Genomic DNA, 12,933 nt, shown 5'->3' with positions numbered 1-12,933 from the left:
GTATCATGTACAATTATGTCACAACAAAATTCAACTGCACTTCATTGAATGGAAAGCTCTAAGCGAAAGATGATTACCGTAACGACGACGAGAAGTCCTCATGTTTCATCGTAGCTATAAAGTGTGATGATATTTCCTTGTGGTAAAAAACGCCACCAGCCGCGATTACAGACTGAAGAGAAATGTAAACTTAATAAAAGACAAAGTCCATTTTTTTCACTTGTTTTATTCAAAACATCTTTCATTAGAGCCATTTTTATTGTTGCTATCTTTATTGTCTCCAGATATAATTTCATTGCTAGTCCAACTGAGCAGTGGCTCTCCCTTTTGAGATTGCCACTCAACTGAATTTTCCCGTATACTCACAGCAAAGTCTAATGCTATTGTTTACCAAGCTGAGCCGTCATCCTGGCGTATCCACTGCATTTGTACACAAACCGACTCATTAGATTAGATATGTAATACTAAAACAGCGGAAAGCGTTGAAAACGCACTCTGATTGGCTTCTTAAAATCCGAATATCCTTTGCTATTCTACTCGAAGCAACGCGCGCGCGATTTGCGCCCAAAGATATTGTAACCGTTGCGGGAACAAATGAGTTAAAATAACCTTTTCGTGCTATATCATCTCACTGCTTTAGTATACACTAAAATAATTATTTACCTCAGTGTCGGGGGCTAATTGTTGATATTTACCTCGCTGCTTCCTGGCTTGGTAAATATCCATCACCAGCCAGTCACACTGAGGTGAATAGCTGCCAATCAATGTATACTTTCGTATGTTTGTTTAACCGGTCTGTCGAAAAGATCTTCAATCTCTTCTAAGGTTTTACCCTTTGTCTCGGGTAGAAGGAGATAAACAAACAAGAAGCCTAGCATACAAAAACCAGCGTAAGCCCAATAAACACCCTGGATAGTAAACGCAGCGGCCATAGAGTGATAAGTTTTGGTAACAGTAAACTGCGTAACTCCGAACACCGTGGTCGCAAAACTGCAAGCAAATCCACGTGCGCGGAGAGGAAATATTTCTGAAATTAAAACCCACGGAAGTGGCCCCCACGCCAGGGAAAACATTAAATTGAAAAGAAAAATAGAAGAGACTGGCAGCCAGGAAATCTCTTCGGCCGGTGGACTGGTGGAACCAGATGAAGTGTCTGCGTCTGTTGCGAAGCCCCCATCAACTGCAGGGATAAAGATGGCAAAGAACACGCCCAGTGTTATTAGGGAGAAGGACATTACGAGAGCAGAGGTCAACAGAAGCTTTCGTCTTCCTACTTTGTCCACGAGGAAACACGACAAAATGTTACCGATAAGTTGAGAAATACCCACAGATATTGCGACGAGCTTCTCATTTGCGATGCCCACAATTTTGAATAAATTTGCCGCATTGAAGAGTATTGCATCTGTTCCAGAGAATTCCATAAACATAAAAATCCCGACGCTAATGATTAAGGGCTTTGCTATTGTTGGCGTTCCAATATCTGTACACTTTAGCCTCCCTTGACGATCTGAAAAAAAAAAAAAAGAAAAAAAGCCTTGAACTTCTTGTGACTTCAAAAAAGAGAAAAAGTAAATGAAATTGTTCTTTTGATCGTTGACCGGACGCTCAACGACATTTTGCTATTTTTAGAAAAATTGATTTTTTTCATGGGATTAAAGCGCTTGTCTATAATTCTTTTGCATAATTATAACAAACCTCTTTTTTTAATTTCATCCTGTCTATATTAATTGTTCTTGTGAAATTTTATTGGTCTTTGAAAAATTTACCCATGCTTTTCTACTCAGTTGCACTCGAAATCATATGATAACCTGTACCAGGAGCCTGCTGCCCGTACCAATATCTACGTTAATAGAAAGTAAAAGAGTAAACATGAAATTAAAGTGAAATTAGAAATAACACCTGAAAAAAAATTGGACAGACTCTTCTCCATCATAATTGACGCACAGTTTATGTGTTCTCGAAGCAGATTCAATCTCAGTTTGAAGGCGTTAATTCATTCTATCGGTCCACAACGGATTGGATAGTGGAAACAAAACTGGTGAAACGGCCAGTCCTAAAATTCCAACAATTTTAATTGGAGGTCAATTCAGTTCGTTGGCAAGTTGCACCTTTATAAAATTTCGTCCTATGTCACAACGAGTTAATGCCACCCTCCCCCCTCCCCCCTCCCCCCTCCCCACTCCCCCCTCCCCTCTCCCCCTCCCCCCTCTCCCCTCCCCCCTCCCCCCTCCCCCTCTTTCCTCGACTTCACTCGTCGTCTTTTCTTTGCCTATAAAAAATGAACCTCTTGAGGGGTGATGAATTAGGTTGTTACCTAAGGTGTCTTTAATGTTGGAACACTCCTCCTTTATGTTCGCTTCTGGACCTCGTAACCACAATAGGACTTCCAGCGCTTCATCCGTTCGGTTCTTTCCCAGTAACCAGCGAGGGGACTGTGGCATGGGAATCATCAGAATAAGGACCAGCGTTGGAGGAATTGCACCAATAAAAGCCAGCCACCTCCAATGACACAGGACGCCCGTTGCCAGGCATATCAACACGCCTAATGTGAAACTCAGGCTCCTGAGGCTAGCTAACACTCCACGCACACGGGCGGCTGCAATCTCGGCAATGTACACCTAACGTGGGACATATACAGCTCTTTCACAAAGGCAACTTAAAAATGAACTACTTTTTATTTTACAACGCTGATGAAAGAAAGAAAAAAGAAGATAACTGTTTGACGATGATCAAGATTAACAGAATCCGCAAAAAGGTTAGCCAGTCCAGGTGAAGTCTGTATTCGAGCTTAATAGCCTATGCAACCGAAGCTTATCCCGGTGAAGCGACTAGGAGTTTTACTACTCCTCCCTGGTTGGGATACCAATCTATGGCAATTTTACTCCCACCTTTTTTTACTGGGCTTTCCTGACAATAAGCCATTTCTGGAGCTCCTGGCTATTTTCGATAGGTTAAAATTCTAACATCATCGGCTCCGATGCTATGAGGGAAAAAACAAACGAAATCAATCATTCATCCCTCAACCTCGATGGGATTTCTTTTGTTTTATTTCCCCAAGCCTCGAGGCCAAGTTTGAATTTTAATATATCGAAAATGGCCAATTCGCCGTTACCCTTTCATACTTCTGAGTTTTTCGCCCAAGAACACAACACAATGACCAGGCCAGGTGTCAAACCCAGACCTTCAGACTTTGACCCCGGCCAGTTTTTCTCACTGGGCAAAGGAAGTCTTCAAAAACTCATCATCTCTGTTTCTATCCTTCCTTTCTTTTCAATACAAATGCGGTAGCTTGACAGTTAATACTCTGAAATCCGGTCGAAAGGTTTTTTTTAGAAAACTGGGCGGGACACACACTGTGTCTTGTTTGAAGGCTAGTGACTTCAGTCAGTATACTATATACTGCCTCTCTCCATACGAGAGTATAAATGGGCACCTATCAACTGTCAGGGAAGCTTAACGAATTTATTGGGTTAACCTGCTAGGGACAAGCGTCCCATCCAGGGTGAATGACTAAACCTTTGTTTGCTTCATGTGCTTCATGCTGCGGAAACCGGATAAACTTCGACAGTGTGGGACTGTTGGCCAGAGTGCAGACTTAACCTCATCCTTCTTTTCACGAACGATACGCAACGAAGAGTCGTCAATACTCACTGGAGCAGTAAAGGAGACAGCGCCACACGCCACACCAGTGATGAATCTACCAGCGTAAAGTATGGCAACACTCTGGGCATAACTGATAAGGAGCCATCCTAGGACGAAAGGTACGGAGCACATCATCGTAGTGCCCTTTCGACCAAACTTTTCAATTGCCCATCCACCGACCAGACACCCAATAATCAGACCAAAAGCAATCAAGGACTGTAAATAAGGATCAAGAACCTTTATCATCTAACAATCTCAAAGTGCCTTTTAGTAAAAGCCTAACGAATTACACTCAAGTGCTTCGATCGTGTTTATCGACTAATTCACACTTATCACACTTTTATTTTTTATTTTCTGACATATTTACAAGACATTCCTTTGACCCGCAAATAACAAATGCTAATCGAGGCGGGTCAATTTTTTAAAATTTAAAAATTTTTTTTTTTTTATCAACTTATTTAATTACACTGGAAATAAAACGGAAATGAAGAAATCCAACATAAAAAGGCAAAAAGAAACACAAGAAAAGAAAAAAAAGGAAAATGGCATATTCATTGTAAAGGAGAAAAAGTCCTAGAGTTTCGACTTTTACCAAAAATATTGTAGAACTGGTTTCTACTATTATCTTTCGACAACAATAGCAGTGATGGAAAAACACGCTTAAAACGGCAGAAATCAACAGAAACTACAAAGGATACATAGGATGGGAGTAACTTTTATTGATTTTACGTGTAAAATGTTCATATTTCGAAATATTTATGGTTGCAAATCGACCATATTTCGTTTCCCATACTATTCCTTCTAACGTGTTCAAATTCTCAACGGTTCCTCTCGTAACTTAACACCGAGTCACACAACAAGCGTCACGCCTTCAAGGCCTGACGCTTTCATGATTAATCGTGTTAATCGTTTGCTTTTTCTCGAGACGTGAGCTTGGGTCGCCTTTGACCTATTCAGCATGTGGTCTCTACCACTAAGTAATAACTCTCTACCGAAATACACGTATGTGATGAGCATTTAAGTAAGAATTAGACACGCGCCTCGTGTTCCATTTTTAGATCCCTAATTTTGCCAACTGTAAGCTAAAGGATAGTTTCTAAAAGTATGGAATGACCTAAATCTACCTAAAACCACCTACAACCACCTAAAACCACCGAAACCACCTGAAACCACCTACAACCACCTTCAGAATACTATTTTTTATCATTTTGGACGTTTTTTTGACAATTTTGTTGACAAATGTAAATACACACGGGAAATGTTGTCCTGTCTCGCGGGTTCCCATCGATAGCGAAAACTAATACCCCTGAAAATTAAGTCACTGTCTGCGACATTTGCCCATCCGATGGCTCGCATGACCAAGGAAAAACACAAAGAAAATTGTTTTCACAGGAGCAGCACCAAGAGCCTTAAGACTTTTCGAGTAATACTTAAGCTACGTTTTCAAAGGTCAGCTTTTTTCAACGTCTGACAGAGGTAAACGGGACACCAAGCGGGTAGTCAGAAATTTGACGAGGTTGCGTAATATAACATCAGGGGTGATTTATCTCAGGGAAATCCGAGCAATCCTAACCATCTGAAATTGCTTCAAATCGGGCTGCGGAGCGTGTTTACAACAAAGGAAACAAACCGTTTTACAATAAGTTGGTATTATTCAGAGAAAAAAATTAAATTGACCGAGAATAAGAAACCACGAAAAGAACAGTGATATTTGAAACGTTGTGTGATAAACAAAACTTGCAAATATCGCGAGATGCATGTAGCTTATAATTCCGAAAAATACCGCACTTAGAAGAAGCATCCTTACGAGTTCCAAATGCGAAATAGATCAAGTCAATTAGCTATCGGAACTTACGACACGCTGGCATTAACTTGTTCCGATTTTAGTCATTGGCTTACCCTGTGTGCCAGAGGCTTTTCGGTCAGTTTTTATTTTGATCCGCGCGAAACGCGAAAAGCCTCCGAAACGGAGCGTTTTTCCTTTGATGGAAGGCGGCCGCTGACCAGTTAATGATTCAAATGGATCGCAGGGCTCAAGTATTTTTAGAAATTACTATTATTGGTTGTAGGTGGCTTTAGGTGGTTTTAGGTGGTTTTAGGTGGTTTTAGGTGGTTGTCGGTGGTTTCAGGTGGTTGTGGGTCATTCCATGTCTTAGTGCTTACGAAAGGTGAAGATAAATTAATGTCCGTACGCTGCAAATACGTGAAATACACTATAACGGTCTTTTAAGTTACAACATCAGATGATTGTCAAATGATATTCATAGCCTTGCCGTGTCTGTACTTGTACAGAATTAGAATAAGGTGAAGCGTAAGCTTTTGAAAATATTGTTATGTTCAAAGAGGGACATATTTGACTGATTCAACGGCTGAACTTACAAAATATAAGAGTTTCTTCAATTCATCGAGATAAAAAATCAAACTTACCGAGAACCAGGATGCTTGTTCAGCCGTTAGGCTGATGTTGAAGGAGATATTATCATTTTGTAAATCCTCCAAAGCTGACGATGAATATCCCAGACAGTAACCAAAGCTGAGGGAGGCAAGAGCCGCAGGGAAAGTGGCAAGGACCGCTTTTTCGACTCTGTCTTGATCTTTCGGTTCATCAAATTGAAAAGATTCCGAGTGGGAGTTTTCGATTTGTAACTCTGCCATTTGAGATAATGGTGGTTATGACATCAGCTAAGTTATGGCAAACTGGATGAATGTCTGACAACAAAATCTTAAGTTATGCGGGTATTAGGGGCAAATCCGTAGGGTTCGATCCCCGGGCAACCCACCGGGAACCCCTAGGTGTGCATAGAGACTGTTCCAATCTACGTACGTTCTTGAGCAAACCTACCTGAGGACCAACATACGGGATTTGCCTAAGGTCCAGCGCCATGATGGCCGGCGGTAATACATCTTAACGCCAAGAAACGCGCACTCCTTGTTCTGTTAAATGTTGATGTCTTCATATGTCTCTGAGGTGTTTGTTACAATTGTACTACTGTGCTGTACCACCGGATGGGTTTTAATTACGTCATCTCAAGCCTGAGAGTACTTTAAATAGTGTGCTCGCCTGTAGGGAAGACGTCTTATTAGGGTGAGTTAACTTTAGGAAGCTCGGGATCGTTTATTCAACCGGCCATGTTTGATTTGAAAATAGAGGCAGCGGCACCCCAGAGACTGGGGTTAGAACTGTCTTGACAAATGCCCCTGGGTCACCTGGGTCGACTCCAATGGGTGGCCCCTGGTTCCCTCATCAACTATACTCTACTGTAACTAAGAAGCTATGTTTGTATCTAGAGGCCAAATTCGCTTAAGACCTGTAACAATGAGTTGTTAAAAAGCGAGGACAAGCTCGCTTGTGTTCCTAACAGTAAGCTGTTAACCTCTCGTCTGTCATTGCGCAACTTTCAGTTGAACGCTGATGCTGGATTAATTTACTTTTTGTCACGTGACTGTCCAAAGAACTCGAACCATCCTATCGACCAAACAGATTCATAACTAAAGCCAATCGCGACCTAACCCTTCAATTCCCAAGATCTGATTCATAATTCTCCCTTCTAGCTTCTACACATTTCCTTGTAATTTAGTTAAGAGAATTTGATGTTAGATCAAGATAACAATTTCAACCTGATAAGTTTGAGTATTCTCATTACCTGTTTGCTGGACAAAGTATGGATATTATTGGGAGAAGTTACATGTTTATCACTTATGGGAGTTAAAGGGTTAAAGACCCGTTTTCACGCGCCCTAAGCAGTTTGCTTGCTTTTACTTTTATAATAATAATAATAATAATAGTAATAATAATAGTAATAATAAATGTCTTTATTGCTCATTAGATAAAAATACTTATCTAATGTTACAGGATAAAAAGTTTCAAGGTTCAGCCAAAAATTATAATAGAATACAAAGAAAAAAAAAGATCAAACTAGATACAATATATCTGGCATAAAATATCATAAAAGGTTGCATTTAAAAATTAATCTATTTACAAATGTGTTCTTATAACTCCTCTAGAGTTTTACCCTTAGTCTCGGGCAAAAGTATGTAAACAAAAACGAAGCCGATGAAGCAAAAGCCAGCATACAACCAATAAACACCTTGGATAGAAAGTGCCTCAGTAGCTTTTACGTCTAAGGTTGTAGGTTAAATTGTTTTTATGACTTTTTTATTTATGACTCATTAGTGCCCTATTTTTAAGATAATTTTCTTTCTTCTTTACTTTTTTTAAATTACTTTGATTTTTGGTTTCATGACACTCAATCGAAAAGCGTTCTACATAGGCAATTAAACCCTGGACCAGATCCGAGACACCAGCATGACAACCGATGCAGGAATCAAACAAAGAATGTATGATTCCACTCGATTTATTACTTCAATAAAAGAAGGAACATTCTGAAATTTTAGCCTCCTGTCCAGTAGAATCCACAGAACAAAAAACAGTACACCAGAATTTAAATAGTATGATAAAAACATGGAGAAATTCTATAACATTCTTTTCATTTTATGGAAGAAAATTTGCAATTTGCTCCCATAAAATTATTTAACCGTTCTTGATTAGTTTCTTCATAAGTAATATTGTTATTACTCAGCGTGTCTATGGAGCGAGTGACGCCTATTGCGTGTGTCGCGATGACATTACTTGGGGCTAATATCGATCAAATACAGCGGTTCCATTCCAAATTAACTCTCAGGGAATCCGTTCGTATTGGTTTTTTTCCTGCTCAAAAATAGCCTCAATCTCCTCTAGAGTTTTACCCTTAGTCTCGGGCAAAATTAAGTAAACAAAAACGAAGCCGATGAAGCAAAAGCCAGCATACAACCAATAAACACCTTGGATAGAAAGTGCCTCAGTTAAGTAACGATATGTCTTTGTGACTGTAAACAGTGTTGCCCAAAATACTATGGAAGCAAAACTGCATGCGAGGCCACGGACCCGAAGGGGAAATATTTCAGAGATTACGAGCCACGGCATCGGTCCCCAAGCAAAGGAGAATGTCAGTCCGAGTACAACAACACTAAGGATTGAGAGCCAGGAGATCTTATCGGCACGTACAGAGTGGATGATAAAACCTTGTATTTGGGAAGCTGTATCATTACCCATGGTATGATTATTCGGAGGAATGTAGACCTGAAAGTATATCCCCAGTGCCAAAAGTGACATGGTCATTCCAAAAGAAGCAGTCAGGAGGAGAACTCGACGGCCAACCCTGTCGACGAGAAAACATGCTGCAGTTTTACCAATAAGCTGGGCGAAGACAATAATAAAGGAGACGAGCTTTTCGTCTGAGAATCCCGCTATTTTGAAAATAGCTGCAGCATTAAAGAGCACTGAATTGAATCCAGATAATTGTTGTAACATCACCAGGCCAACACTGATAATTAACGGCTTGACCATTGCTGATGTCTTCAAATCTGCCAAATTAAGTTTCTCGTGACGATCTGTTAAAAAAAAATCTATGATCACCATACAGTGTAACTAGATCACCTTGTTAAGAAGCCCTCTACAGGACCATGCTGGGTACTTTATCTCTAGGGCAAGTACGCCCTCCTAAGGTTGGTACTACTCTACATTGGGAAAATAGGAATATGACCGAAAACAGGCGTACATATATATATTATTTAGTAATTAGAAACTGGTCTGTTGTCTCACCTAGATTAGCCTTAACGGTAGAGCATTCTCCTTGAACATCAGCTTCAGGACCTCGCAACCATGACAAGGAATCTAAAGCCTCGTCTTCGAAATTCTTTCCCAGAAGCCAGCGAGGGGAATCTGGTAATGGGATCATCAAAATGAGGAGCAGTGCCGGTGGAACTGCGCCTATAAAAGCTAGCCATCTCCAGTGAAACAGGATACCCATTACGAAGGCTAATAAAGCACCTAATGTTAAGGCTGGTCCTCTAACGGAGCCTAATACACCACGCACGCGTGCAGCAGCAATCTCCGCAATGTACACCTAGGGAAAGAGAAATGTAATGAGCGATATTCGGATGACTCTTAGATATTGTGTGAATGTATTTCTAGTTAGTCTTGCAGTTTTGTTAAGCGAGATGACGTCGAGGTCTGTAAAAACTGCTAGCAAATTAGCTAGAATCCCTATCAAACAAATGTTGCAAATGATAAAAAAAAAAACAAAAACAAAAACAAAAACAAAAAAAACAAAACAAAACACTTACCGGACTAGTGCAGGAGATTACTCCACATCCAATTCCTGTTATGATCCGTCCGGCGTAAAGCATTTCAATATCCGTAGCGTAGCTAATGAGAAGCCATCCCAGAACGAATGGTATTGCGCACAACATGGTGGCAAACTTCCGACCAAACCTGTCCATCGCCGGACCACCGACAGAACATCCAAAAATAGCACCAATCGCAATTAACGACTATAAGTTAAAACAAAGGAAAGAGCTTAAAATCCAGGCAGAGCTGAGAGGATTGAATCAGGGTTATAGAGTCTAAATTTGCGTTTTAGAGAGACACTTCGACTTCAGATTCTCCAGACCCTTCTATTTACGTCTCATTGTTGCATAATCAACAACCAAATTCTAACATAATGCTAGCTGTAGAGTATATTAGAATGCGGGAAAGCCAAAGTCATGTTTCGCCCCAAATTGTTCTACAAGATCGAAGGCTAAACGGTGCCAATAACCGAAAAAAATTCGCTTGCTTTCTCTATCGCTGAAGTCAAAGGAGCTTCGCGCAATGAACTTAAATAAGCAATGACAGATCGCTGGAAAACTAGAGAGAGGGAAAATGGCGAACAATAAGACTGACCATTCCCCTCAAACTGTCATCTTTATTTTTGGTTGATTCCGTTCCATTTTCTAGCAGTCCCTCTTAGAAGCCTGGAACTGGGCAACTGATTTAAGCAGTGACCTATTTCGGGGATGTTTGTCGGGGTCAGTCAGTTGATTGTCACGGGATGTGATTTTTCCTCACGTGCTTGTCACGTGCGAGTCTGCTTTGAGATGAAAACGATGAGGTATACTTTATATTTATAGTTATTTCTTATGATATTTTAGCTTAGTTAGCTATTGGAACAGCCGAAGACTTATCTTTTGACAAATTTTCAGTTTGATAGGGTTCTTCGTCTTGTGATAGAGCTAGGCTGAATTTCTAAGTTTTGGCGTGACACGATAATAAAATGGCGGCCGAAAGTGCTGTCGCGTGGGTTAAAGAAATGACCAATCCGTTAAGATTTCGCAATCTGAATAGTTCTCATATGACGATAAGTACTCATATCCATTATTTTTATATAAAAAAAAAACTCGATGAGATATGTTTTTTTTAGCTTTCGAGCCGCGATATTTGTGCCTCTAAGAGATTTTTATGGTGGCGTGACAGTGAAAACAGCAAAAGTTAAATGAATACATTAATTCGAGAAATCTTTTTAAATAAGCAATTCTTAAACTAAGCGACCTACAAAATTTCGACGGTTATGCTAGGTTCAAGGCAAAATGACGACAATAAAGAAGTGAGTGATGCGTCATCCTTGTTTAGAAATTTGGGTTCCTGCGGTAAAACCCAGTTAGACGAGCTCCAATGGATCCACGCACGTGCCGCGAAGAAATTTTACGGTTTACACTGATGTACACTCAGCGATAAGGAGTTTGCTCGTGCATATCGGTTCTCGTTAAATGATTTGTATAAGCTTGGGCTATTACTGCTGGCTCAAAGATGTTTGTTGGGGACTTCTCCGTTTTGAATCCAGTAATAGTCTTAGAAGTATGTGCCGGCATAAATAACTTACGTTAGAAAATGACCCAAGATGTACAGCTATTGAAAATGGACCTCTGCCGTTAACTTATCTGCTACCAATCAATAATGGGATACGCAAACACTGGGGAACTATAGAAAAATGGTTGTTCTAGAAATAGACTGAGAAGTAATCTTATGTAAATATTCAATTTCTCTGTTTTGAAAGTCATCACCAATTAATTGTGATGTAATTGTTAATTGTTTTAGGATCATTGTAAATAGCTTACGTTCTAGCTTTTCAAGCATTTAAATGAAACGAGAAATATTATTTTTGAAAAAATGTTTACAGGATGCTATTTTTGCCTTTTTCATCCGTGTATGCTGCAACACAACCACAAAAGCTGTTACGTAATAGTGCAGCGCGCAATGTTAAAAGCGATCAAGAAAGGTAAGGTAGGTGAATTTAGCAATCAAGCCAAGTAGCTTAAGAATGAGGCGAACAAAATACCCTTAGCCTGCTATTTGAGTTTTAATAAGTTTTAGAAAAAGCTAAAAAGGAGAACTAAAGACAAAGGTTCTCGTAACACGAAAAGTGACTGAAAGATTCTGGCACGTGCGTGACAAAAAGCAATCCACTGGAAATTTACACTTAAAGATGCAAACGAAACATCTACTATTTGCTCCCATAGGCGCTGTTAACCATTATTGCTGATCATTGTAGCTGTATCCAGTTATCTCAATATGTGCATTTCTGTTGAAGAGTAGAAAAAACAATCGAAAACTTACTGAAAACCAAGATCCCTGTTCGCTGGATAATCGGACATCATTCGGTTTACCGGCGTTTTGTAAATCCTCCAGTGCAGGCGATGAGTATCCCATACAAAACCCGAAGCTGAGAGGACCGAGGGCTGCAATGAAAGTTGCAAGAATTGTTCGGCCAACTCTGTCTTTCTCAGCGTGTCCATGGTACTGACAAGAACTCTGACGGTTGTATTTGATGAGAACGTCGGTCATTTCGAATAATTCGTTTTCGTTCAGCTGCTTGGTGTTTGTTAGACAAGAACCTTCTACCTGTTAAGGTTCGAAATTTAATAGGTGTGTGTACGAAGTGGATCCCATCCGAGGTTAAATACTCCCAGGATAACACGAACTGGACGACCTATTATGTAACTCGGTTGCATAACAAGTCACTCTGTGTTTGCTTACATGAAGAAATTGGTAGATTGATGTTATGCTTAGTCACGACCCCCTACCGATAGCGTTCTCTATTGTGGGGTCAATAAACAGCCGATTTTCGGGAAATGAACTCATAAAAAGAACGCAAGCCTTGCTTTAAGTGGTGAAAATCAAGTATAATCTTTCACTGGTGTCCAAAACAGAGCCTTCCTCGCGGACAAAGCTTCTTTCGTGCGTGCATTGCGTGACATCCTGGCCAAGAATCGACTGTCAATCCCTCATACACTTTATTTGTGACATGATGTCATCGTTTCTTTTTTTAACTATCCACCTTCACGAGTGCGACGAATTGTTTAATATTATTTTTTCCCACCACCCCCTATGGAGAAAAGTGGGAGAAAGGTGCTCTTTCTGGAACGTTTTCCCAT

At 40.2% G+C, this 12,933-nt stretch overlaps 2 protein-coding genes across 2 annotated transcripts; both read right to left on the bottom strand.

Moving 5' to 3' along the window:
- Window positions 1–247: 247 nt before the first annotated feature.
- On the bottom strand, window positions 248–6,297 carry LOC113682202 (solute carrier family 2, facilitated glucose transporter member 8). The gene is made up of 4 exons (XM_027199361.2): window positions 6,070–6,297; window positions 3,652–3,858; window positions 2,315–2,618; window positions 248–1,507 (listed from the first exon to the last, which is right to left on the bottom strand). The coding sequence occupies exons 1-4, from the start codon at window positions 6,295–6,297 to the stop codon at window positions 762–764; spliced, it is 1,485 nt and encodes a 494-aa protein (XP_027055162.2). The 3' UTR covers window positions 248–761.
- Window positions 6,298–7,434: 1,137 nt separating this feature from the next.
- LOC113682215 (solute carrier family 2, facilitated glucose transporter member 8) lies at window positions 7,435–12,538 on the bottom strand. The gene is made up of 4 exons (XM_089189827.1): window positions 12,116–12,538; window positions 9,808–10,014; window positions 9,284–9,587; window positions 7,435–9,072 (listed from the first exon to the last, which is right to left on the bottom strand). The coding sequence occupies exons 1-4, from the start codon at window positions 12,341–12,343 to the stop codon at window positions 8,321–8,323; spliced, it is 1,491 nt and encodes a 496-aa protein (XP_089045953.1). The 5' UTR covers window positions 12,344–12,538; the 3' UTR covers window positions 7,435–8,320.
- Window positions 12,539–12,933: the final 395 nt, after the last annotated feature.

Source organism: Pocillopora damicornis, chromosome 1 (assembly GCF_964200805.1).
Source record: "Pocillopora damicornis chromosome 1, jaPocDami1.2, whole genome shotgun sequence".
NCBI classification, from domain to species: domain Eukaryota; kingdom Metazoa; phylum Cnidaria; class Anthozoa; order Scleractinia; family Pocilloporidae; genus Pocillopora; species Pocillopora damicornis.
This window is presented reverse-complemented; position numbering and strand designations above follow the sequence as displayed.

Bases quoted from the DNA above. Each gene is read 5' to 3' on its own strand.
- LOC113682202 (XM_027199361.2), bottom strand. From the start codon at position 6,297: ATGGCAGAGTTACAAATCGAAAACTCCCACTCGGAATCTTTTCAATTT. The intron at 3,859-6,069 runs GTAAGTTTGATT...CCTTATTTACAG, and splicing joins AACAAGCATCCTGGTTCTCG to TCCTTGATTGCTTTTGGTCT. The intron at 1,508-2,314 runs GTAACAACCTAA...TTTTTTTTTCAG, and splicing joins CAACATTAAAGACACCTTAG to ATCGTCAAGGGAGGCTAAAG.
- LOC113682215 (XM_089189827.1), bottom strand. From the start codon at position 12,343: ATGACCGACGTTCTCATCAAATACAACCGTCAGAGTTCTTGTCAGTAC. The intron at 9,588-9,807 runs GTAAGTGTTTTG...CTCTTTCCCTAG, and splicing joins TAATCTCCTGCACTAGTCCG to GTGTACATTGCGGAGATTGC. The intron at 9,073-9,283 runs GTGAGACAACAG...TTTTTTTAACAG, and splicing joins TACCGTTAAGGCTAATCTAG to ATCGTCACGAGAAACTTAAT.